The 25,135-nt window shown below is 41.6% G+C and overlaps 1 protein-coding gene and 1 long non-coding RNA gene across 2 annotated transcripts; both read left to right on the top strand.

Annotated features, from left to right (window-relative positions):
• The first annotated feature begins 1,981 nt into the window (after positions 1 to 1,981).
• On the top strand, positions 1,982 to 3,235 carry LOC105941384 (uncharacterized). The gene is made up of 2 exons (XR_001167985.4): positions 1,982 to 2,073; positions 2,268 to 3,235. It is a non-coding gene; the product is annotated as an uncharacterized LOC105941384 (long non-coding RNA).
• Positions 3,236 to 14,675: 11,440 nt separating this feature from the next.
• Positions 14,676 to 21,828, top strand: crabp2a (cellular retinoic acid binding protein 2, a). The gene is made up of 4 exons (XM_004541235.5): positions 14,676 to 14,993; positions 18,229 to 18,407; positions 18,981 to 19,097; positions 21,169 to 21,828. Exons 1-4 carry the CDS (start codon positions 14,912 to 14,914, stop codon positions 21,220 to 21,222), a joined length of 432 nt encoding a protein of 143 aa, XP_004541292.1. The 5' UTR covers positions 14,676 to 14,911; the 3' UTR covers positions 21,223 to 21,828.
• Positions 21,829 to 25,135: the final 3,307 nt, after the last annotated feature.

Genomic DNA, 25,135 nt, shown 5'->3' with positions numbered 1-25,135 from the left:
TAACCCTAACCATAAAAAGTGAATTCCTAACCCAAAATATCATGGCCATTGTGTGTTTTATCTGAAATCATGAGATGGAGCAGTGGGCCAAAACTGTTCATGATGCAGCAGAGCCACGTGTCATATTCATGTCATACAACCTGACAGCTGCGAGGCAAGGCTGTCTAATTTTGTTTCCTCTGCCTTTCCTACTTGAGGTGGAGGGTGCTTTCACATCTGCAGAGAAAAAATAAAAAGACTGAAGAGGCACTTTTGATATTTGATACCGAAATGTAACAAACTTATTTAGGCATTTTTCTTAAATGAAGTAACATATCAGCAAAAAGAGTAACGTGTGTGTTCATGATGCAAAATACTACACCAGTAAAACACTTAAAGCTGGAGGTGTCTCTGGATTGTAGTGGTTAACATGGTTGCTTAGTAAGCAGAAGGACACTGGGTTGATTCCTGCTGGAGACACAAACCTGCTTCCTGGGCCTTGTGTGTTAAACTCAAACGTGCTGACGAGATCATGATGAGGGTGCAATCCAACGGAGCTTTATTATGAAAGCATACCGTACACGTGACCAGCTGCACATGACATAGATCATTCCTGAAGACTGCAGTGACAACATATGACACCTATGATTTGTTTAAGAGTCATGACTGATACCAGTACTGATACTGGTAGTACCAGTAAATTAGAGGAGATTATGGTCCCCATGTTTTCACTATGGCCTGCTCTCTTTGTGGAACCACAGCAAAATCAGCTGAAAAGACCTTCTTAGCTTTATGTGTATTAATCAGATTTGAATGAACATAAACGTGTGTTTAATGTCACGGTTGTTTTGTGCTCTGGAGGCCTGAAGATTAGATCACAACTCAGATGAAAGCGAGAAAAGACAATGAGGAAGTTTGGTTACACTTCACTTACGAAAGCGAAGCCATTCAAACATCTTCTGATCTCATTAACCCCTTTTCTTTATTTGATGTTAAATTTCATGGATTTAATATAAAAATATAAATGATTTATTTCAATCACATATACAGTGGCTTGCAAAAGTATTCGGCCCCCTTGAACTTTTCCAAATTTTGTCACATTACAGCCACAAACATGAATCAATTTTAATGGAATTCCACGTGAAAGACCAACACGAAGTGTTGTACATGTGAGAAGTGGAACGAAAAACATACATGATTCCAAAACATTTTTTACAAATAAATAACTGAAAAGTGGGGTGTGCGTAATTATTCAGCTGGAGCTGTTTTGCAAAGAAGAATGGGCAAGGATTTCAGTCTCTAGATGTGTAAAGCTGGTAGAGACATACCCCAAAAGACTGGCAGCTGTGGTTGAAGCAAAGGTGGTTCTACAAAGTATTGACTGAGGGGGCTGAATAATTACGCACACCCCACTTTCCAGTTATTTATTTGTAAAAAATGTTTGGAATCATGTATGATTTTCGTTCCACTTCTCACGTGTACACCACTTTGTATTGATCTTTCACGTGGAATTACAATCAAATTTATTCATGTTTGTGGCTGTAATGTGACAAAATGAGGAAACGTTCAAGGGGGCAGAATACTTTTTGCAAGCCACTGTATATGAGATATGATTTCTTCATTTGTAACATATTCTGACTTTTGATGACATCTCAAGCAATTTTAAGTATTCCTGTGTTTCAATCTTAACTATAATTTACGCTGACTATGATGTCAGCTGATTTATAATTGAAAGGTCACGTCTGCAGGAACATAGGCTAGGCTATCAAAACAGAGACAGTGATGTATCGGTTGAAACATGATAATAATCTGCATAATTAAATTAACGTGTTACAAAAAGCAGCCCTTCAATGCAGCAGACTCAGACAGTGAGTAGCCAAAATAGCTCACTGGACCTTTAGTATTTATAGCAGTCACTGGATCGCCTTCCTCTCCACAATCACTGCTCTGAAGCATAGCCATGTGGTCGGCCTTATGTAATGCACAAGTTCTGGCCACTCCTACGGCACAGAGAACTGAAAGACAGCGCAGTCGTCTCACATCTGGAGCTCTTTCACTTCTATATCTCACAGAAGAACCAGCAGCTGGCAAAAGGTAGGAAGTTGTCTCAAATAAGCAGCGGTTTTCTACTTCTGCTCCCGTTTTCATGTTTTAAAAACTGCACAGACAGTCAGCTGTGGCTCTGTCGCTAATTCAGCTGCTTTTTATGTACTGTTCAGCGAAAAGCTGTAACGTGTTTGTTCACGACTTCTTTATAGCTGCTTGATAACTCTTCTCGCTCTCTGCAGGACCGCTGGGTAATGGCTGCTCCCAGGACTTACCTCTCGCTTGCCGTCTGTCTTTTTCTGGGACATCAAACTGTTGCCATAAGCGATGCTCCCTGCCAGCTCTCCACTTGGAAAAAAGGCTTCAAAACCTTCATGGATCGCCACGTTCGCAATGGAACTCCTACGACCCTTGATCAAAATGAGTGGTTTAGTTACATTAAGAATATCGGGGACTGTAGCAGACCCACACAGTCCTTCCTTGATCCAAAGGAACTGAAGAGGGTGAAGGCCGTCTGCTCAAAGAATGGAGGAAAGACGTACAAGGATAACCTGTGCATCAGCCAGCAGCCTTTCACCTTTGTCACAGTGAGAAGTGTTAAGGACACCTGTGGTATCAAAAGTGTCCAAAAGGACACCAAACACCTGATCCTGGCCTGTGAAGTGTTGGACAACGAGTGTGTGCCGGTCCATTTTGAGGGAAACCCCACGAACCTGAAGCCTGATAACAATGCCAAAGCCTGCCAGGACCCCAGGATAAGCCATGCTCCCAGCTTAAAAACGACATGGCTCTGGTTGTTGTTTACTTTGTTATTCCTTATAAGCTTTTTTTAAATTGATTAATTAAATGTTATGGATTTGTTTTTGTTTTTTTATCTGAAGGCTTTTCAATTCAGTTGACATTTCAGTCATGAAATTTGATTTGGAGTTTCTGACTTCAAAGCAATATTAAAACAAACCAAAAAAGTCAAGTATTCAGTTATTTAAAGATGGATTTTTGTAACAAATGTTGCTACTTTTTTATGCATGTACTGCTCAGGTGAGTCTGTCTATGAGTTTGATTTGAATAATTTGATTGTGGACATGGCAGACATGGTGTGCAGGGTTTGAATAACAACAGTGGTCTCTTGAGACTGACTCAAAAATAAAATTATTGGTGCTAAATTATGAGCCCATGAAGAGTAAATTTAATAAAAATTCTCAAAAAGCAACTGCAGGAATTTTTCTTTCATCTTTCTCTGACACAAACTCAACGAATCGCCCCAATCCATCCATGTCTTTTATTTTAATCCACCAGTAGTTAGTGATTCATGTTTACAAATGAGGTAGATGACAACCATGTGAAGATTGTGTCTCTAGATTTGTCTTGTTTTAACTGATTTGCCTGCTAATTAGTCCACAAAAGCTACAGTGAAAGTGCAGCAATTAGACAGCAAACCCATTCAAGCTGCACAGAAGACTGATAATAACTATTGTTTGGGTGAGCTTTGTTTGGAGCAGCTGATATATTTATTATACATTCATAACAAGAAGTCTCGTCACACCAGTAGTTCAGTTTCAAAATTCAAGAAATTAATATTTGCTTTGTTCTTCCTTCCAGCAAATTAACCAAATGGGTTTGTCGTCTGTCAGTGATGAAAGTATCGGTACCTCACTGTGTGTACACTTATTGCATGCGATGCAAAAACCACAGGAAATATCAGACCATGAAGACGCGTGCACTTGAAACTCAAATTGCTCATCACTATGCTGAATAGCTTAACATGCACATGATGGCAGTTTAACTAAATGAAATAAGAGTTTTCAGGTGTGGTTAAATACAGATGTAGTCTGAGATTAAGAAAAAAAATCAGCATATGAGCTGCTTTCAATCACAATCTTAACACATCTTTGCCACAGTGCCTCTCTGGTCTCTGCTGATTCAGATTAGCACCCTCTGCTGGCTTCTTCTTACGTTCGACCTTCTGAGATGAGAAGTGGATCCATAGGTTTGCCAAGCTGACTTCTTTCTACCTCTTCAGGGGTTTTTTATACTTTTGAGGATGTAGTCAGTGAAGTGACGTATCTTAGACGCAGCTTGTTAATGAAAAGGGAGAAAGGTGTCACAGAAATCTAAATTGATTTTACACACAAATGGGTTGAGGGGTTCTCAAAAAGAGAACAAGAAGAACCACAAGCACAGAATCATTTATAGGCACGTTATTTACAAGTTCACAGGTTGCAATAGAGATTGTTACAGTTCACAGGCACTGCTATTTTTTGCGAGTGTGTTTGTGCATTTGGTTATGATCTCTGCAATTTGAGTTCTTGGTGTTGCCCTCTGATAATAAAGGAGGGTTGTGGCTATTTATGTGGCCTTCTCTTTAGCGCTGCCCTTCCTTGGCGTCTCTCATCTCATTACGTGTGATGGCTGCACTTACAGCCACACAGTGGTAATATCACCATGTTAGTGTAGAGGCTTATAAGTAATATTGCATTCACATTTCTTTCTTTAAATATAGGAATTTATTTACAGAACAATAAATAACTGGTTTTGGTTTAGAATTCATTCACATATCCACATAACACTGCATTCTAAAATAAGTGCGCACATTTTAGTTTACACTGTTATGTATGATTAATCTTTTGTTTTCTGAGTTACCTTAGTTGCAGCTGTTCCAGTCCCTTGATTAAGGAGCCAAGAGGTGGAAAAGGGGCGGAGCGAGGTTTAAAGGAAGGCTACAAATTGGTTCACGCCATAACTCGGGACCATGGGGGGGAATTGGAGTTCATTATGTTTGGTTTAGTTAGGTTTTGTGTGTTTTACCCCTTTTCCTGTTTTTGTGGGCTGATCAGCCACTATTTAAGTTTCCCCTTTGTCTCGTTAAGTTAGGTCAGCTTGTTTGAGTTATCAGTTGTGTTGTCAACTTTGAGTAGAGTTTTGTTAGTTTGACCTCTTTTATGGGCCCAAGATTTTGATTCTTTTTGCATGAGTTAACCAATTATGTTTTTTGGGTTAAATAAAAAATCTTTTTTTGGACTTTAACCTGTGCCTAAGTTTCCTTCACTGCTCGGTCCATCACATTACGTCTGTGCACTAGACCTCTGTTTTTTCCGGTTGCGTGTTTTCTTTTTTTTGTTACTAAGTGATGTTCATCAGGCAGGCAGTAGCTGTCATTTATGTGTTAGGGCCTTACAAGCCAGCTGTAATAAGTCGATTACATGTTGCATTAAAAGATTACAGGGAATCAAAATGAGACACTATGGAGCCTCCCATTCAGCCAGGTCAGCTTGGCACAGAGATGAGAAGAATGTTAAAAGTTTCCATTACAAAGAGGCACTGCTGCATTTTTACTGCACTTATACTGACATGGGTGTTTGCAAGGGAAAGGTTTAAAGATGGGAAAAGAATAAAGACACTACAGTCCTTGAGTCAGTGATACAAAAGTAGACCGTTTCCTTTTCTTCATTTTTATTTGACTTGTTATCCACCCTCATATGAGACCTTGTGTATTTAATTTAAGATGCACCTTTTCAGCTCTGTCATTAAACATATTTACAACAGGGTGGGTGTTCCAAAATGATACAATATACAGCAACACCAATATTAAATATTGCAAGCATGTATCTCCACTCTGAACTAAACTATGCAGAATAAATATGAAATAGAAACTTACTGAAATAAGATACTTTGTGATATACGAGTCATTGTTGCTGTTGAGGGGTCACCATTTTCCTGAGTTTGCATTAGAATTTCCCCAAATTGCCCATTCAGCAACAAATGCTGTGCCCACGTGTGCACCATATTTACAGTTTTCTACTAAGCCAGTTCACTGACAGTGTTAACTCAGGCTGATGAAGGTTGAGTGGGCTGAAAGCCTGTCTCAAGTCAACCACAGGCCCCGCTGCATGAGCCAACTGTCAGGTATATTGTGGCACATGGCCCACATAAAACCTGTCACAACCAAAGCCTGGCTCAGCTCAATATTTTTGTGCCAGCATTGGCAAACAACACTTTTCCCATAATAGAGCCAGAAATGCCAAGTAGCTCGGATTCAGCTCAAATCTGTCTACCGGCTTTGTGGTGATTGGAGCTGACCTTTTATTATTCTCATTTTGCACTTTGTGGTGTTAAATGAACATTAACAGCATAAGAGCTAACTCGCAGCTTTGACATAGCCTTCTTAAGAAGCTCTTCAACAAATTAAGGCCTGGGTGAACTGCTGCCACTCTGTATCACATTAAAACTGGTTCTCAGAGAGACAAAAACACAAACAAAATTATCAGGATGACTTGTGGGGGTTGGGACTCCACCTGTCCCTGCAGGCGCATGAGCAGGCCTGCAGTCACGCAAAGCCGAGGGCATTAAACTCCTGTAAACACTAATAACAATAGTTTGATTAGTTACAGTAGGCTCACATGCCCAGACATCTTCTACGTGTGGAGCCAAAAGGTTATAAAGAGTTTGAAGACTTAGACACAGCACCGTCAGTTTGCCACCACCAGATGGCAGGAGAGTTGCTCATTAGGCTACTCACCAAAATCCCAGGATCCAAGCAAAGCCTGAGCATAACAGTACAAACAGCCTTCAGGCTTAAATTCATTTAAAAATATATATGGTTCCTTCATCTTTTATTCTAAAAGAGAAAGACTTTTAGTTGTTTAGAGTCTTTTTAGGCACCTACAGCTACATCCTGTGAGATTTCATCGGTCATGTATTTTATTGCAAGTCACATCGTATGAGCCTAATAAACTTGGTTAGAATATAAAGTTTGATGGTAAACTGCAGAATGACAATACTTAAAAAGTCATCTGCAACTCTGCTTGGTTTTTCCCATGCTATGTCTACTTTGTCATGGTCATTATAACGGCCGGCACATGATACATCATACAAACAAATCTTCCAACACACATGCATTTTACTCTTTGCTAGAATTTCGTTTTGGCTCATTTTCGCTTGCTGTTGGTGAGACTAGATTGTTGCAGCGGTCTCTGTGAGATGATCGTCCTAAACTTCCAACATTTGTTTGCAAATTAGTCTTGAAGAGTTTTTAAAGTGCAACAACCTTTTTGGATCAAAGAATCCCACAAATATAAGTAAGATAACAGGTAATATGATACGTTGGGACAGTACAGATCAGATTGTGAATAAACAACTTTGGGATTTTTTTTGTCTTCATTTATTTTTTTATTGTTCAGTTGAATGTCCCCTCTTGTTTTGGGCTCTGTGCAAAAAATAAAAAAATAAATAAAAATAAAAAATTGAACTCTGACCTGGAGACCACCTGACCCCTTTTAAAAGAATGACATAGAATAAAACTTTACTTATATAGCACCTTTCAGGATAAAAATTACAATGTGAATCACAACAAGATACTAAAAACATACAGACAGAACGTTTCTGAAAAACAAGGTGACAAAGACGAGCGTTTAGCTGCTTTTTAAACCACTGAGTCCACAGATCTCAGGCTCAGTAGGGAAGAGCTCCAGAATCTGGGGACCACTGCAAACACTCCTAGTTATGCTGCACAGCAAGCAGGGCCTGAACAAATGACCCCAGGGCCCTGCTGCTATTTTTAAAAACGGTTCCTGATAGAAGATTTAGGAAAAGTCGCGAGGAAACCTGGTGTTTCCATATGTTGGAGGACACAAACAAGGACTTCTGTTTGTAACCTCTCATTATTAAGTTTGAGAACACTGTCAGCCACCCATCTTTTAATAGAGTCTATTATAAACTATGCAGAATTTGTCATTTTAAAACATCTTTGGGCTTAAAAGAGGTATATAACTGAACATAATCTGTGTAGCAGTGATAATAAAAGCCCTTTAAAAAGCTTAAAATGAGCTAAAGAGGGAGTGGATATACAAGAAACTGTAAAGTGCCAGAAACAGAACCTTGTGCCACACAGCAGGCAAGAGATGCAGACGAGGAGGTTAATTTATAAGCCACAGAACCACTCCAACACAGAACCCAGTACACTCACCCAGTATGTCAAGCTATCAAGCTAAAATGACAGTCACGTATAGTATCAAATGTGGAGGTCAGGTACTACGCCAGCAAAAACTTTGTGCTGCTGAGCCATTTACAGTAAAACATGATGAAAAACACTGAACTTTTAGCACCTCTAAAGTGTAAGCATTAGACTCAAATAGCGAAATAAGCAGGATGGAGGTGTTATTATCAAGAGAAAATATTTCTTGCATACTTTAAAAAGTTATGGAGTTCTTATTGAGCTTATTTTGTATACATCTGCTTGTACAAAGCCACACTACACTGATATGAATGAATAGAAGTGCGAATGAAACAATAGGCTCATTGATTTGCAGAAAAGTTAATCAAAAATAAAAGAAGTGATGACTTGCTTGGAATTTGACAAGAAATGACAATTCTTCACTTGGTTTTCTTGTACAGCAACACCGAAAGTATCACAGATGACTCCATCTCTATGCACTGCACCTCGTAAAATTTCATCACACCTTTCCATTTCATGTATAGCTATCTCTCGTAGCTTTCTTCCCCATCATGTTTTTGCAAAGGCAGGTGAATAAAAGCTTTTTAAACCTTATATTGAGCATTTATTTTCTCACACGTCTTTGGCAAAGTCAGAGGATCAGTGAAGAAATCACAGAGCTTAATGCCATTTTCCAGTTTTCTGCCTCAAACTCACTGATATGCAGATCTACTGCTATTCAAAGCAATCGAGAGAACAATAAAGCATAAATCTGACACTGTGTCAGTTAATTGTAGAGTCTTTGGGGACACACTGTGGTCACGTACAGCAACAGTGACCAGAGGGTGACCTGCGCCAAGTATTTAACTATAGCAATTCTTCATCTATGACATCATCGCATGCACACATACTGTCCAGTCGTGCATGCATCCATATGTGCACAAATGCACAGACAAACTTAAACAGATGAGAACATTGCCTTCTGGAGACACTACTGACACACAATCGTGGCTGAGGAAAAAGCAAAAGTGGACAACAATCGTTGACTCGGGTCAAAGAGGAAAGGCAGCGGGAGAATAAAAGAATGAGTGCGGAGTGAGAGGCAGAGCGAGGGTGGAGGGGCAGAGTCGTAGGATGCAAGAAGAAGGAGGGCTGATACGATAAAAGCAGGGCTGGACTTTTATTGAACTTTTTTGGGGTTTTCAGGAAAACAAAACACATAAAATAAGGTGAAAAGCAATAAAAGTATGGGAACCAGCTCTTGTTTGTCTTCTCAGCTTCCCATTTTTCTCCAGTCCACATATGTTAGCTGTATTTCACAAAACCTTCTTCATGAACACCTCAGCCTCCCTCAGTTCCTTTCTTTGCCTCTCTGACCTCACTGTTCTCCTCTTTTCTTCTTCATCCTTCTCATCTGCTGTCTTCTGTTGGCTGCACGACAATTCAGCATCACTCAGTGCAGTTGTCACCTCAGATTAAGTGCAGGTGACAGTGTACACAGGGAAACACAGGGAAAACTTCAAGCATTGAACACACAAGGAGGACCAAATAAAGACAAGCTCGACGTAATCTATTTCTCCAGCTCCTTTTCATTCAGTGCTCACAGTCACAGCCATCTCCTCCCCTTCCTAATCAACCTCTCCCTGCTCTTGCTCTCCTGCTGTCCAGACCGGCTCATAACAAATGTGATAATTAGAAGCACAAAGACGAGGGGGGAGAGAAGAAGAGAAGAGGGGGTTTTGGGAGCGGGGCGAAAGCAGGGAGGAGCTCTGAAGGACAATACGAATAGAGTGTGAGTAATACAGGCGTCTGGCTGCAACTGCAAAGGCATCTAGAGGTTCAGTCTCATGTATGCAACACATAGGCGCACACACACAGTGTCCATTAGTGATGCTTTAAATGCAAAACTCCTTGCACGATGATGTGGTGTGTGTGTGTGTGTGTGTGTGTGTGTGTGTGTGTGTGTGTGTGTGTGTGTGTGTGTGTGTGTGTGTGTGTGTGTGTGTGTGTCTGCCTCTCTTCCATGTACACAGTTAAATACTGCCATCTCTAATCAGCCCCATATGGATTGCTGGGTCAGCATGCCAGCAGCCAACAGTGCTGCACACACTTTTGGCTGCGAACATGTGTGTCTGCAACTGTTGTGAAAGTCACACAGAGCAGGGGTTCGCAAATGTTTTAATGCTGTGACCCCCTTTAAACGTATTTATGTCTCGGCATGTAATTTTTAGAGGCTGGAAGAGGTTCAGCTGTCATGCATTTTGTGCAAAAAGTGAAAAGATTACAGAAAAAGACACAGTCTTGTGTCACGTAAATGTTTTGTGTTCTTTCCTGTTCTATTAGTCATCTAAAAGGCGCCTGATTCATCTCATGACTCTTTGGGGAGGTCTCAAGCCCACACGGACCCAGGGTTAAATCATAAAAGAGAGATACGGTAATTTGGGGAATGTTAGTCTGCAGGCATGTGCACTTCTTGCCCAGTGGTTTCCTGTGAGGGTAAAGGCCAGTAATAATGACTTCCAGGAGCTGGCAGTTTGGAAGGCCTGGGTCAAGTTCACATCTGGGATTACTAAGGTTAGTGGGTGAGAATTTTTACTGGAGGTCATCGGCATTATAAAGTGGAGAATGCCACTGAAGTGTGGCTTTAACCCGACTGATCGCATTCACACGCACAGGCTCCAACTTGTGCATACATGTCGCTATATTTTTTTATTCTTATTGCAACACAAATACGATAAGACATCTGAAATAGGACACCCACATTTTAGACATACTTTAGATACAATTTGCATTAAATCTAATATGGTGTGAGCTTTTTTCCTGTTTTCTTTCATGACCACATGAGGAAACTTTGGAACAGTAAATAGTCTGTAGATTGTAACTTTCACAGATATGGCTCAAATCTGTGTCATTTGAATGAGGAGAGGAAATAGGAAACAATACGCAGCATAAGAGGAAGTGAGTGTGGAGATATGGTACAGGTCACCCTAGGGAGGGTGTTGATACAAGGCTCAGTCTGTTTTAAATGTAACACAGAGAAGGAAATACAGCTGGAAATTCTCTGCTGCCAGCGACACAACTGTGAGGATTGCAGGGTATAGAGTGTTTAACCAAATGATTTCGTTTAACTGTTTCATGGTATCACCAAGGATGTCAGTGTCACAGTCGGCCCAGTTTTGTTCTAATTAAACAACTGTGTAAAGGATTCAGATTAATTGTGCTTCTCATCACAGAAATGAACAAACCTTCCTTAATAATAGCATTTGGCAAAGTGCAGCAGGCTCCACATAACCAATTATTTAGCATCCTCATTCCTTTCTGTGTGATCCAATTTCAAGCCATTGAAGTATTAAACTGAACCCATCACTACCTCTGAAACCGCACATCTCCAAATGTTTCCCTTTCTATTAGTTCAAAGAAGTACAAGTACATTCTGAAAAGGTTCTCATTTAAAGAAAGATTAATTTGGAAAACAGGTTTATTATATTATCATGATTATTCACAACCTTTGATGTCCTACAAACTATGCAGAATTTTTCAAATACGTCAGTTTTCCTGCATTCTTGCTGTCTGTTGTCAAGGCAAAGAAACACTAGTGTCATAAATCAAAGAAATTCTTCAGAACAACCCTTTAGCTAAACTGGTTTACTGGTGCAGCATGGTTAATGTCCTGATCGATAAGAAGGTTGCAGATGGGCAATGTCTCAAAGGTGTCTGCAGGACAAGAGACAGCTAAAACTCCAGTGATGCGTCTGTTCTATGTCTCTGCAGTTTTTACTTTGCAGAGACACAAGACACACAGCCAAGGGGACCTACTGGACCCTTAGTGGCCTGGAAGCTGCATGTGTGTCACCCCTGCTGCTGCTGCTGCATTTGATTTGATGAAAACACTGGCTTAGTTATTATCAGCTTTTGCTGATGTCATTTAGTCACATTAGTTAGAAAGTTTGAAAAATCTGATTGTGCATAAGCTGGAAATAGTAAATATTTTCATTGTCAAAACTAATTGTATGATTATTTCTCAAACAGAACCCCGAATTTTTTTCTGCGTTGTACTCTTCTTCTATGGTATTATTGCTGCTTTATGTTATTGTTTCTATAAATGCTGAATGTTTGTAGCCATGCTGATAAGAGCCAAAAATGACTGTAAACAGGACACAAGAGATTCTGTTTAGATTGCACATGGTGCAGCCTGCCTGTCAGTCTCTGTGATGGCAGTTGGTGATATCGGTTACCAATAATAATCTTGGTATGAGAAAGAACACAGAAAGATGAAGATGACAGAACAAAAGAAGTAAACAGTATATGTGAGGATAATAGCTGGAACATAAGGAAATAGCTTAGATAAAGTTGGCGCAGGAGCAGGAAAATAATACTTCTTACACCTCCGAAGACAGATCTTAATCTGTCGCCTTCATTCATCCACTGCTCTTAACCTCTCCATCGCTGTTGGCTTTTGATCTCCTTGCTCTCTCTTGCTGACTCACTCTCCCTATCCTTCTCCCCACAACAAAGAGACAAAAATTGACATGCACTTCAGTCTCTAACTTTCTCACTAACTAGCCCCCCCTCCTTTTTTCTTCTCCTTTCCATCCTCTCCCCTTCTGTTTTTGCCTCTTCCCTCTCCTCAACATGCTTGAGGAATGTGTCAAAGCAGAACAAAAGAACAAAAGCTTGACAGGAGGAGGAGGAGGAGGAGAAGGTCGAAAAAGAGAAGAAAGGGGGGGAGAAAGTAGCATGAGGTAAAGGAGAGACAGAAAGGAAAAGAGGAATGGAGGGAAGGAATGGGGGGCAAGAGAGAGGCTGAGAGGAGCGGGGCACGGTTGAGTGGATCTGAATGTTGAGCTTTGCTTTGTCATCACGTGCTGACATGCAGCATCACACACATTTCAGAGCTCTTTATCAACCCCCCCATCTGAACAGCACACACACAACATGGGTGAGGCTATCGTCCTATACTGCATGACTGTCTGTTTCATTCAGTGGCTTTTGATGCATTTCTTGTTATGTCATGCTAAAGCGGTAATGGCCTGTGATGACGCTGCAGACGAATTACTCCATGGTAGCCAGCTGTCCTTTGTAACCTTGGTGGTTTGAATCAGCCACCTTTAAACTGGGGGCGTGATCATGTCCTCTTTTCTTAACCATAGACCACCACAGATGCTGTGCTTTAATATAAAGATTCCCATGTGGATTTCGATTGATCTCAGTAATAAACTTCACTTTTTTACTTCACTATCAGGTGTTTTGATTTAATAATATAAGAGAAAACTGTTAAAGAGTTTAAAAAAGAAGAAGAGGTAAGCCAGCTTACAAAAAACATGAGTGACATAGAAGAAGAAAAAGAGAAGACTGGAGTGCAAATTACACCTCTAATATGGCTGTCTTGTGAGGACATGCTGTGATTGTGGCATGGTGTGTGGCCAGTGACTTAGATGTTAGGTGTGTGTGTGTGTGTGTGTGTGTGTGTGTGTGTGTGTGTGTGTGTGTGTGTGTGTGTGTGTGTGTGTGTGTGTGTGTGTGTGTGTGTGTGTGTGGATGAAGGAAACAATGAGAGCAAGCTTTGTTCACATCAGACAGACCCGCCGGGCCCGATGCAAACCAAAGCAACTGAACGCAGAGCTGTGCGCAAAAGCGCATATCAGGTTACCAAATATCAATCTGACACTGTTATTGACCTCTGTTAGTCACTGTGTCTTTGTTATAACACTGACACTGAGCCGGTGTGTGCGTGAAGCTTATATCCTAAGCCGTGGGGGTATGGGGGCTAATGCCCGCGCCTTAAAGTCGCCCGGGTTACCTCGCGCTAATTCGCCGTGCAGAATTAGCGGATGGGATCATCCATCAAGAGTCAATAGTTAACGTCTGCTTTGTCCAGTTGCCATCCATCATCAGCGCGTGCGTGAGCGCGCATACATACGGTGTGTGTGCGTGTGCATTTCCGTGTGTTCTTTATAGGACTACCTTCCGACCCCGCAGGGCCCCTGACCCCGCCTGACGCGTCTCCTCCCCTCCTCTTTCTTCCGCCAGCGGGGGGCGAAAAACTTTAATAAGGAGAGCCACCGCTGACCTGCGCCAATACTACCTCTTATTTTTAATCCCAGCCCCACGTAATATATTTCCCTCATGGGTTCGGGTTGTTTTTTCCTCTGACGCAGGCTAGCCCACCAGTTGCAGCCGTTAGATGTATCCCATTACCTCTGCTTATATTTTTATGACACAGAACCAGGGCGTACTGGAGGCTGGGAGATGAACTTGGCCCCTCTCTCACTCTCTCTTTCTCTCTCTCTCGCTCTCATCACACACCCACACAAACCGCTCCGCCATCTCTTCAGGTTGGCAGTTGACTTGTTCTTCCTTTGCGCCGCCCTGCCAAGACGACATGTTCTGTCAATACTGACCTGGTTACATCCTTTCTGTTTTGCAATGACAACATTGATGGTAATATGTAGTTAATGTAATTGCCTAAAGTAAGTGGCTAAACACCTAATAAACAGAGCACGCGGGAGTTTCGGGGAGTGGTTAGTTTGGGTGGTGACAGGTGCGCGTATGGATGAGAGGGGTCTCCAAACGGCGTCTCCCTGGGCCGAAGTGCACAGAGTGCTTGCTGGGGTGTTCTCAGGTTAAAGCACTGTGGGCCTGTGCCTGTAATCTGTCGGCCTCCGGGGCGTGTCCGTTCAGAAAGGGGCGTGTGCATCCCTACACAAGTATCTTTGCGCTCCGTGTCATTCATTTGAAGTGCAAATGCTTATAACGTGCACTGCTAGATAGATGAGATAAGAGCTGCTGTCAGTAGGTCTCTCATCCCGGGAAGAAGGCAAAACCAAGTCACGGACAGATCCAAGCCATCTGGCGCACACACAACTTGTTCATTTTTGACGCACAGACGCGCACTGACTGCAGCCCAGGACCTGACAGCTTATCTAGTCCACACCACTAAGCAAACTATCGCCGAACATGGAGCGCAAAATCCCAGATTTCTCCGGCACTTGGGAGATGAAGAGCTCTGAAAATTTTGAGGAACTCTTGAAAGTGTTAGGTAAGTAATGTGAAGCAAGGTTTGTTTGTTTTTTTCTTAAATCATCATCACTGTAAGTGGCAGTTTGAACGTTTTTATGCGTCAGTGGTTCCTGGTGAAGCTTTTAGTTCTGTTCATAGAGACAGATCAGATGTGTCAGCTCAAACTGTAGCTTTCTCAGCACATTGTGAGTCTACCTCTGCGTCCGTGCACCAGCGTACTGCATGGGTGGGGGGTCTTTGTCATTCTGCTGCAGAACCCCAAACTCCGTTCTTGGCCCCCAGCCAGCCCCCCCTCTTTTTTATCCTCTCTCATCTCCCCTTTTGGCCTCCCCTGCTAACACAATAGCGACAAACGGCGACACATCTGTCTGTGTCTCAACCTCAGATTGTTTGCGTGTGTTTTTAAAGAGGACCGTTATGACACAATACAGTGCAGGACAGTGGCATCGTTATCCGAAGTGACAGTCCGAGAGAAGAACAAATACCTGCCGCTGAGATCCACGCTGTTTTTTTGTCTGGCTCATTTGTAAACCGGCCAGTGTGTGCGTGAGCGCGCCTGTAGGGCGCACTACAGGCGCGCATCTGTCGTTAGTAGCCAATTTTCATTAGATGACTTGGCAGTGCACACCTGGAATCCGTTTTATCGCAAAGCGCCAACAACACCGCCTTTATCTTAGTCTCTTAGCTACCTACACATATAGAGGTAACTGAACTACATGAATCCCGTACCACCACTACACAAATGAAAGACCACCGGTTAGTTTTAACGTCTGTTTGATCCAGATTATTCTGACCAAAGGCAAATATGGCACCGTGCGCAATAATGCGAGGACAGGATATTTTATGCGTATACTGTCTGTCTAAAAGGACGTTTCTATGACTTTTCGATGAAAAGAGAGGTCTGAGCGCCTGTAGCAACCTTTAAATCTCCTCTTAAGATATACTTTCATCACCTGATTTTTTAAATACTCTTCTTTTTCTTTTATTTCTCCTTAAATGGTTTTAGCATGTGTTCTAAAATGCATTGTTCTTGCGATGCGCCTGCTTTGTGCACTTTGTATTTGAATTATTTTATCTCTTGTTATTATTATAAGACAACATTCCAACAGCAGGAATGCTGTGTAACTACCACACACAAACACACACACATCCACACCCATGACTGCATGTGTTCCTTTAATTTACCTCTACATTGGGATGACTGACAGAGGGGAATGGGCTCTGATCCCTGGTTTCATTGGAGGCAAAGCACAGCTGGATGCATACTGTCATCACCTACTACCCTATTCCCTCCATCTATCCTCTCTTCCTTTCCTCATTCCAGCTCTCCTCCCTCTACCCTCGTCTCTCCATGTCCCAAATGCTTCCTCTGCCCTATGATCTTTGACCTCTGACCCTGACCGTCTGTCTGAAATTGTGTTTGTCCCCCAGTGGTGAAACTTGTGTGAATTAAAGAATTTCGGTCACAAAAATTAACAGCGGGGAATACCTTGAGAACCTTCGTATCCCTCTGTGGCTTCCAAAGGTTTTGGCAGGCCAGCAGCGTCTAAGACAAAAAACTGATGGGGGCCACATTTTCACTTCTAGGCTTTTATCCTTGGTCGTGCACAAGGAGTCATTACATATGGTATCTGTGGGGGAAAAAACTGAAAATAGGCTACATTGTGAGTAAAGCTATAAAGCACATGTATAAATGCACAGTAGCAGCTATGATGTGCAGTGATTTACAATAATAAAAAGTAAATAAATAATCACATTTTCAAACTTTTGCCACCCCGTCACAGCATGGAGGAAAAAAGTATTTATATAACCAAATTAAATAAAGCAAGTCGTTCCACAATGTAAACACACACATACTGCAAATGCCCCCTGAAATGTTGAGAATTATTAGCATAACATAATATTTAAGTACTTGGAAGTATTAATAATTACCTGGAGCAAAAAAGGTATAAGTAATTCCTGCAAAATAATGTCTTTCCAATGAGTGGACATTCATCTGCACACCACAAGCTCACAATGCATTTATATATATGAAGCTGCTTGTACAGTGCATACAAATTATACACAGGGCATAGGCTGGACAACCCAATGCATGGCAAATGACTGTGCATTTCTCTCTGTATATATTTACACTTGGTGACAGGTGGGAATGTGTGAGAGGTGAGAAGTGTGAAACCCAACTCGCAGCAGATACACACTGGGCGGCATACACACACTTCCCCTCACACTTGGACAGAGATCTTCGCACACCACACGCAGACCGCTGCCCCTCGTCTGCCCAGGCCCCCAACCTCCCTCCCCCATACCGGTCTTCTCCTTGTTCCCTCTCTTTTCCCACGGGGTAACATCATTTTTTTCCTCCTTCCCCTTTTCAGATAATCACTATTGGACAAACCTTTTCCTCCTTCACATTTTTTAAAACTTTTAAGCACATTTCAGTGGGAAAAAAGGCTGGGGAAATTAATTTTATTAAAAGTAATACTGCAGATTAGTTTATAAATGTGGCTAAAGTTACCAAACACTAACATTAGTTAGATTTTACGTGACTTGTCTTTTTTTTGGGAGTGCTGTTCTGGTCACTCTTTTGTGAAATCATTGTGAAATACAGATGACCAACATACCACAAACTGCCCCCGTATGGAGAAGCCTTTTACAGTCACACAAAATATTGAATGAGTTATGCTTTTTCCCTAGAAACAGAAAAAAGGGGAATAACTGAGATTACACTTCAGGAAGTGCAAATCGCAATCACGGTGTGAGTGTTAAAGTCAGTAAGCGTGTGTTTGCATGGCCGCAACGATGATTAAGTCTGTGGAGGGGGATTGAGGCATGCTTTGTCATATGACCTCATTGTTTCCTGTGCAATCATTATTGGAAAGCACTGTGCATTTCAAGTCTGCTCCAAATTTTGCCCCGTGTGTGCAGAAAGACATTGCAGATAAGCAGCAACACAACAACACTCAAACACAACCACACAGCCGATACAGGGCTTGCTTGTCTTTGTTTGCTTGTGTTTTTGTTTACACTCTAATACACAAGCACAGGAAAAAAAAAGATCCATCTCCATGAACTGAGTTTACCAATGTCCCAGGGAATATTTTTAGTTTTAGTGGAAGCAGTAGTGTTAATTCAAGGCACCGCATTTAGCTGTGGAAGAGCATTGGCACTATGTTTTTTTGTCATTGTGTGTTGTCTTTTCTGGAAATCTCTTCTCACACATGCTCTTTCGCATTTTCTGTTGCTTGTTTGTGTAGGTGTGAACGTGATGCTACGCAAGATTGCAGTGAAGGCAGCCTCCAAGCCCCTGGTGGAGATTACTCAGGATGGAGAAACGCTCTCTATTAAAACATCGACCACAGTCCGAACCACCCACATCACCTTCACTGTTGGGCAGGAGTTCAATGAGACCACTGTGGATGGGCGTCCCTGCACGGTACACAAAATATGGACATGAATATATTACTAAATGCACTTCATCTCTTCTTGGACTACACATGGACACACACATACATAACCAAATACACAGTAGATATGGGTGGGAGCTGTGTAGATTACATCAATCTGTTTAATTTGGCTTTTCATCATATTTGGACTGATAGCACAGCTTTACCCCTCCCTTGGTCTCTGAAGGCCTATCATGCTACACTGCACTCCTTCACACACTTTACAATCCCTTTCAACTTCCCATCTTCCCTCCGTTCCCCCTACTTGCCCTTTGCTACCCTCTGTCCCTCCCTAATTCTCCCCGCTACTCTCTCCAATTTCCCATAGATGGCCTCTGTTCAGCCGTTTCCAAAGCAAACACATGCAACCCAGCCAGCGCTTCGCTCTACTAACGATGAGCGCATCACGAGTTATCACCTCTCAGTGATCACCCTGCTAAAGCCTTTTTGTGCTCTCTCTCTATTAGACACTCCCTCATTAAGTTCCCTTCCCTACAAATGGCATCGTATTTATTCGTGTCCATTTATTTGTGCATTCATTCGTGGGTCTAATGGCTTTTCAGAGTTTTCCACGTTGGGAAACAGACAGCAAGATCAGCTGTGAGCAGACTCTGCAGAAAGGAGAGGGGCCTAAGACATCTTGGACCCGAGAGATCACCAGTGACAGCAAGCTGATCTTGGTAAAACACACAAACTATCACCTGAGCAAGAGTTTAGATTTGGAGACTAACAAGTGCAAAGCTTTACCATAGATTATAGTTCACAAATTATTGTACACTATCCACTACTGATCTACTACTAAACTGAATTTTCAGACTTGAAATTAACTAATTTTTTTTTAAAAAGTGTGTTTTAAAGATCATTATTAAAAAAGTGGCTAAGGAGTAAATCTTAAAATGAACTATGAACTGTATATAAAAAATGGACATTGCCACTGTGCTGCCTCCAATGTACACTTTGAAGCCTTGACCTTAGCGTTGTGAACATCCCCATTTATCATTTTATAGCCATAAATAATTGCAATTGGACCATAGGATGAGGTGCGAAGTTGTCAGCTAATTTCAGGAAATTTGACATCCCTAATTTATACAGGATCACACACACACAGACATTTGCTAACTGCTGTGCAGCATATAGCACAAGAAACACAGTGACATGGTCCAATTCAGTAACCCAGCAGTCACCAACCAGCAACATCTGCATGAGCTACCAGTCACCTGTCAGTCGAAGAAGCTACACCCTTAACATAGTGGCCATGAAGGGGGAAATTAGCTTGAGAGACCAGTTTGTAAACGTGTTTATTTTGTCCATGTGGATCAACTACAGGCTGTATAAAATAGATGCTCATCAGTTCTAGGACTCGTAAACCAAGTGCAGAAATGCTTTAACCCTGCATTTTTTTTCTAATACCTAATAGCTCATGACTCCTCTGGCTACAAAAAGAAGTCCAGCTGTGTAGAAGTCTATGGGTGCAACAGCTCTTGAGCTCACATGATCTATGACATCATTAAATGCTTCCCCAATGAGTTTATGCTCTCAGTTCGCACTTTTAACTTTAATACACAATAATTATGTTATATCTAAATCATGGTCCTCATTCGAGTCAAAAATGAAGATAAGAAGGTTATCTTCACGTTGGCTATGCCCATCTTTTAATTACAGTCTGTGGGGATTGGCTTACTTTTGGTGCCAGCCTCAAGTGCCCAATCAAAGTACTGCAGTTTGGGGGGGGGGGGGGGGGGGGGGGGGGGTTGGGCGCTTGTCCTTTAGTCCAGGTTGTTTCCCCTTATTTAAACTCTGCCATCAGCAAAATTTTATTCAGCTGTCGTGAAGACAGTTCAGTTGTCATCACATGAACAAAGTGTGTACTCCGTGTCACAGCAAGACAACTGGCTGACAAACAGACCACGACAAAAGCTGCTACGTGGATCTTGTTTTACTTGTGAAACCTAGAAATATTCTTTTGTTTATAGCAACGAGGGCTGCATGGGCTGTAGCATTGCACTTCTGACATTAGCTGCATGTGTTTGCAAGACACTCACCACACAGAGTTGAGTTATTGTGCTCAAATAACCTTTTTGGAGTCCACTTATATCTGCTGCCTTCTTACAATAAAATACTAATCTAATGAAAAAATAAACACAGAAGCATAATTGCACTTAATGGGGAACCCCACCCAGCTAGCACTTCATGTTGATTAAAACAAACTTTCTGATGTAATTAAATTAAATTACATTAATTAAAATTCTTATTTGACCCAGTAAACCAGTTCAGCTAGAGATAAGATACCATGCAGGCTTCAGTCTGGAGTGAACTGTTTTTAAAGTGCAGAAATTGCAAACACAGTAAGTATTTATGGGGAGATGCTAGCTTGAGGGCTGGCAGTAAATAGTTCACATTTAAGACTCCTGAAGTCTTGTTAAGCACCAAACCCACAACTGGTTTTTAGAAGCCAGCGTAGTTGTGGTGTTTGTGTGTGTGTAAGAGAGAGAGGGAAAGCAAGCAAAGTGTGTTTACTCTTTGCATACACAGTGATTGGTCAAAACAGTTTGGCACAGTGACATTATGTTAGTTATAACTGCTGGAGGCAATAAAAACTGGACTTTTAGGGTGGATTAACATGAATGGCTGTTCTGTGAAAGCTTTAACTTTTTAAAAATGAATTTATGGCTAACTCCATGCCAGTACTTTTGCCTCAGTGTGTGCGAGTATCCTCATTAACTGCCCTCATTGCCCTCTCTTTCTTTTCAGACCATGAGAGCAGATGATGTGATATGCACCAGAGTCTACGAACGACAACAATGAACAAGAGCACTTCTCACTTTTCGCCCTTTCAGCGCGCCCCATGTCTACAGCATCACCGCTTTGTGTCATTGCTCCTCTTTGTCAGAGCTGGGAAATAGCAGCCTATAGTTTTATTCCAGCATCCATGTTAGCTTCACTATATAATAGGTGTGGTAATTATATCTAGCATGTCGCATGTGCACTATAGTCTTAGCTACTGTGCTATCCGTCTGTCTTTCCAGACCCATCAAACGTGACCAGCTGAAGATTTGAACATGAACATGTCTTCTGCATTGTATTAGACTTGCTAAGGAACATCTTGTGTATTTGGCATTGTGTGTGTTTGAGTGTGAGTGTGTGTGTGGAAGGAGATGGGCTGTGAGACTATATTTGTAGACGTGTAAACCAATCTATGAGCTCTTCCAGTCTCCGGGTCAGTTTTGATGTGTCCCTCTGTCCTCTCTGTTGCCCTGCCCTCACAACTTTAACCTTTTTCTATCTCATGATGACATTTTATATTTATTACTACGCTAGAGTCGGTTTTTACATTGTGTCTCTTTTATACGAAATGTGATCGTAGGAAACAACACTTTCTATGGGAAAACAATAAACTACGACATTAACTCAGCTCGACTCTTTGCTCTCCTGTGTTGAAAACCATTAGGAGCAGAAGCGCATTTAACAGTGCCAGCAGTGTTTTATGGTTTGTGAGTGTAGCTGCAGAAGGTGTGCCCATTAGACGGCTCCATCTTATTTTGGTTTTGCTGTCAGCTGTCTGCAACTAGAATAACTTGTCTGTCCCCTCCCGTTTAGTCTTGCTTCCTCCCAACCTCCCTTCCCTCTCTCTGTCAGTCATCTCGGTGCCACATGTCCTCCTTATTCTTCTCTCACAGTTTCATCTTGCAATGTTTCCCCGGCAGCTGGCTCTCATTTCTTTTATTTCCATATTATTTGCCAGTTGGTTAAATGATTCATACTTTTAAAGCCCTAAAAGGCTGCTTGACTTCAGGGATATGTTGTGTTTTTAATCCACTTACTCACTTTCCAGTCAAGAGTTAGATGAGAAGATTGATTCCACCTTTACATATTTAAGGCCTAGACATGTGGCCACTATATGGGCAAAAGTACTGGGTCACACCACACCTGGTATGCACCAATCCAAGAGTATAATAATGAGCTGTAAGTGATATTATGGCAAAGGGGAAGCATTTAGGAACAAATTCAATTAAATTCAAGTTGATTTAAATAGCACCAAATCATGACAACAGTTGCCTCAAGTCATTTTTCACTGTAAGGTAAAGACACTACAGTACTGGAGAAAACCCCAACCACAACGAGCAAGCACTTTGCAATAGTGGGAAGGAAAAACTCCCTTTTACCAGGAAGAAAGTTCCAGCAGCATCCAATTCGAGGGGGGGGGGGGGGGGGGCAGCCATCCACCATGACTGGACAGGAGAAAGAGGAGAGAAAAAACATAGAATAAAGAAGAGAAATTACAAAAATATAGCGACATGCTGCAGTCGTATATAAACACACAGGCAGTGAAAAAAGTGCTCAGTGCACCATGGGAAAGGCTCGCAGCATGCTTGGGCCTCCAGTAGTGTAACTAAAGGATAACTAACAAAACTAACTACATGCTTTATCAAAAAGGCAGGTTTTAAGCCTCATTTGGAATGTAAAGAGAGTGTCTTTCTCCAAAATCCAAAATTGGAGTTGACCCCACAAGAAAGTTGCCGGATAGCCGGAGACTCAGCCTCCCATTCTACTTTTAAATATCCCAGGAAACACAAGAAAGCCAGCAGTCTGAGAGTGAAGTGCTCTATTACAATAAAAATCTACAGTGAGTCCTGAGTTGATCATTCAAGACCTTGTATGAAAGGAGAAGGATTTTAGATTTGATTCAGGATTTAACAGGGAGGCAATAAAGAGAGGCCAGTATGGGAGAAATATGCTCTGTCTTTCTGATCCCTGTCCATACTCACTGCAGCATTTTGGATCAGGTGAAAGCTTTTCAGAGAGCTTTAAGAGCAACCTGACGGTAGTGAATTATAATTTTCCAGCATAAAAGTAACAAATGCACAAACTAGCTTTTCAGAATTAATCTGAGACACAGAATAAAGAAAGCAGTCCTACGTATTTGTTTGATATGCATCTTCAAGGACGTATCCTGCTCAAAATAGACACATTGTTTCTAAGGTTTTTCAGACAGAGGGTAAGCTCAGTTATGTTTGAATTTAGGAGAAGAAAATTACAGGAAATCCCGGCCTTCACGTATGTCTTTATTATATGTGTTTGGCTTGACACATTGATTTAAGTAATCTGGCTTCCAGGACTCTGCTGATTCAATAACGTATATAATATAAGTTCAAACCCAGTCTGGCAGTAACAGCAATGCAAAAGCTGCACCAGGAGTGGATGGATTTCCATAACCAAGCAGCTCCTGTAGGTGTAAGATTTAGATGGCCAACTACTTTTGTCCACGTAATGTGTCTGCATATAAAAATGCAGAATCTGTAGACAACAGGTTTCTACTGTAGTTCGAGTTCTATTGCCCAATTAGATTTGCATAGGCTTTGGTTGCATGTGCAGGTAAACAGTCGACGTGGAGTTTCACCTGGTTTCACCTGATGATTATTTAGCTTTTTATTATTAAAAAAAACATATTTATTTGTAAACAATGACCAGAGGACGAAACAGATATCTCCTCACCAATTGTTAAAGCCTTTAAAATTGTTTATAGTCAGAGGCAGCAAAATTGCCCAAACCAGCACAACTAGTTAATGTGATATACTAAAAAAAAAAAAAAAAGTCTATAAATACCAAATGTTAGGACCTTACCTACTTATTTACATGTGTTTTTTTTTTTTAATCTTACACTTCATGTTTAGAGGTGTTGGTAGCTGGGTGTTTCTGCCTATACAAAGAGCAGGGTTGTTGAAGCTAACTAACTATCCATTTGAGGTAGATGAGACCCAGACACAAGAGTGGTATTGATCTTCTTGGAAAAAAGGTTAAAAGGAATCTCTGACAGGTCAGCCTAATCCATTAAATGTCCTCATTTATGGATTTTATATTATTGCAACTGTGGAGCGTTACTGGACAAATAGAGGTCAGCCCGAGATCTTTTTGGGCCAGACGTTGAACCTCTTGACCAATCGTCAAATGGTCAGAGTTCGGGCAGTGGGCGTGCCTCTAATGGCAGGAAATGCCACTTGGATTACAGGGTACAGCTGATTGACAGCAGATGTGCTTAACAACAAGCAGGCCATTAAGGGTCCTGGAAATGGAAGAGGCAGGGGGGGGGAATTGACAAAACAATATCCCACACACATTTACGGTCATGTAATAAGTGAAAAAAAGTACAGATGGATTCCTGAGGGAGGAATTTAGCGTTGACAAAACTTTTTTCTTTAAAGAACTATCTCATCTTTATTTCTCTTCTTGCCCTGCAGCTGTGTATAGTTACGGTGTGACCCCAATAAAGTCCCTTCCTCTGCCTCCTGCCCTAATAAAAAAGGTAAATAACTGCCCCTCCCTCTCTGTTTATTGCCCCCTGGGGCAGTAAAAGGCAGCTGTCTGGCCCCCTTCAAAACGCCTTCAAAACATGCATTTCACAGAGAAAACTGAAAACACACATTCTGTCAACTTTTCACACACACCATCCAACACCCACACTCTACATGCAGTTTATAAAACACTGTGCACAAAAACAGGTGAAAAAAGCAGTATGGATAACTAAGAAGACACCGAGCGCACTCGTGTCTGCTGATGACATCCTGACAGCATCGTTATTTCTGCAGGTTGTTGGCTTTAGAGAAAACATAGCAAGGAAAAGAAGATATGGGAATACCTTGGCAAACTCTGGACAAACATACTGCACGCCAACACTGTAAGAGAAACAGTAACGGATATACTGTAGGAAAAAAATACAGAC

The sequence above is a fragment of the Maylandia zebra genome, linkage group LG11 (genome assembly GCF_041146795.1).
Source record: "Maylandia zebra isolate NMK-2024a linkage group LG11, Mzebra_GT3a, whole genome shotgun sequence".
Classification (NCBI taxonomy): Eukaryota; Metazoa; Chordata; class Actinopteri; order Cichliformes; family Cichlidae; genus Maylandia; species Maylandia zebra.
Note: the sequence above shows the minus strand (reverse complement) of the source record. Positions and strands in the feature narration are given on the sequence as shown.

What these genes read in the sequence shown, in the direction of transcription:
- crabp2a (XM_004541235.5), top strand. Translation starts at nt 14,912, where the DNA reads ATGGAGCGCAAAATCCCAGATTTCTCCGGCACTTGGGAGATGAAGAGC. An exon ending in GGAACTCTTGAAAGTGTTAG is followed by an intron (nt 14,994 to 18,228) that starts GTAAGTAATGTG and finishes TTGTTTGTGTAG; the next exon opens with GTGTGAACGTGATGCTACGC. An exon ending in TGGATGGGCGTCCCTGCACG is followed by an intron (nt 18,408 to 18,980) that starts GTACACAAAATA and finishes ATGGCTTTTCAG; the next exon opens with AGTTTTCCACGTTGGGAAAC.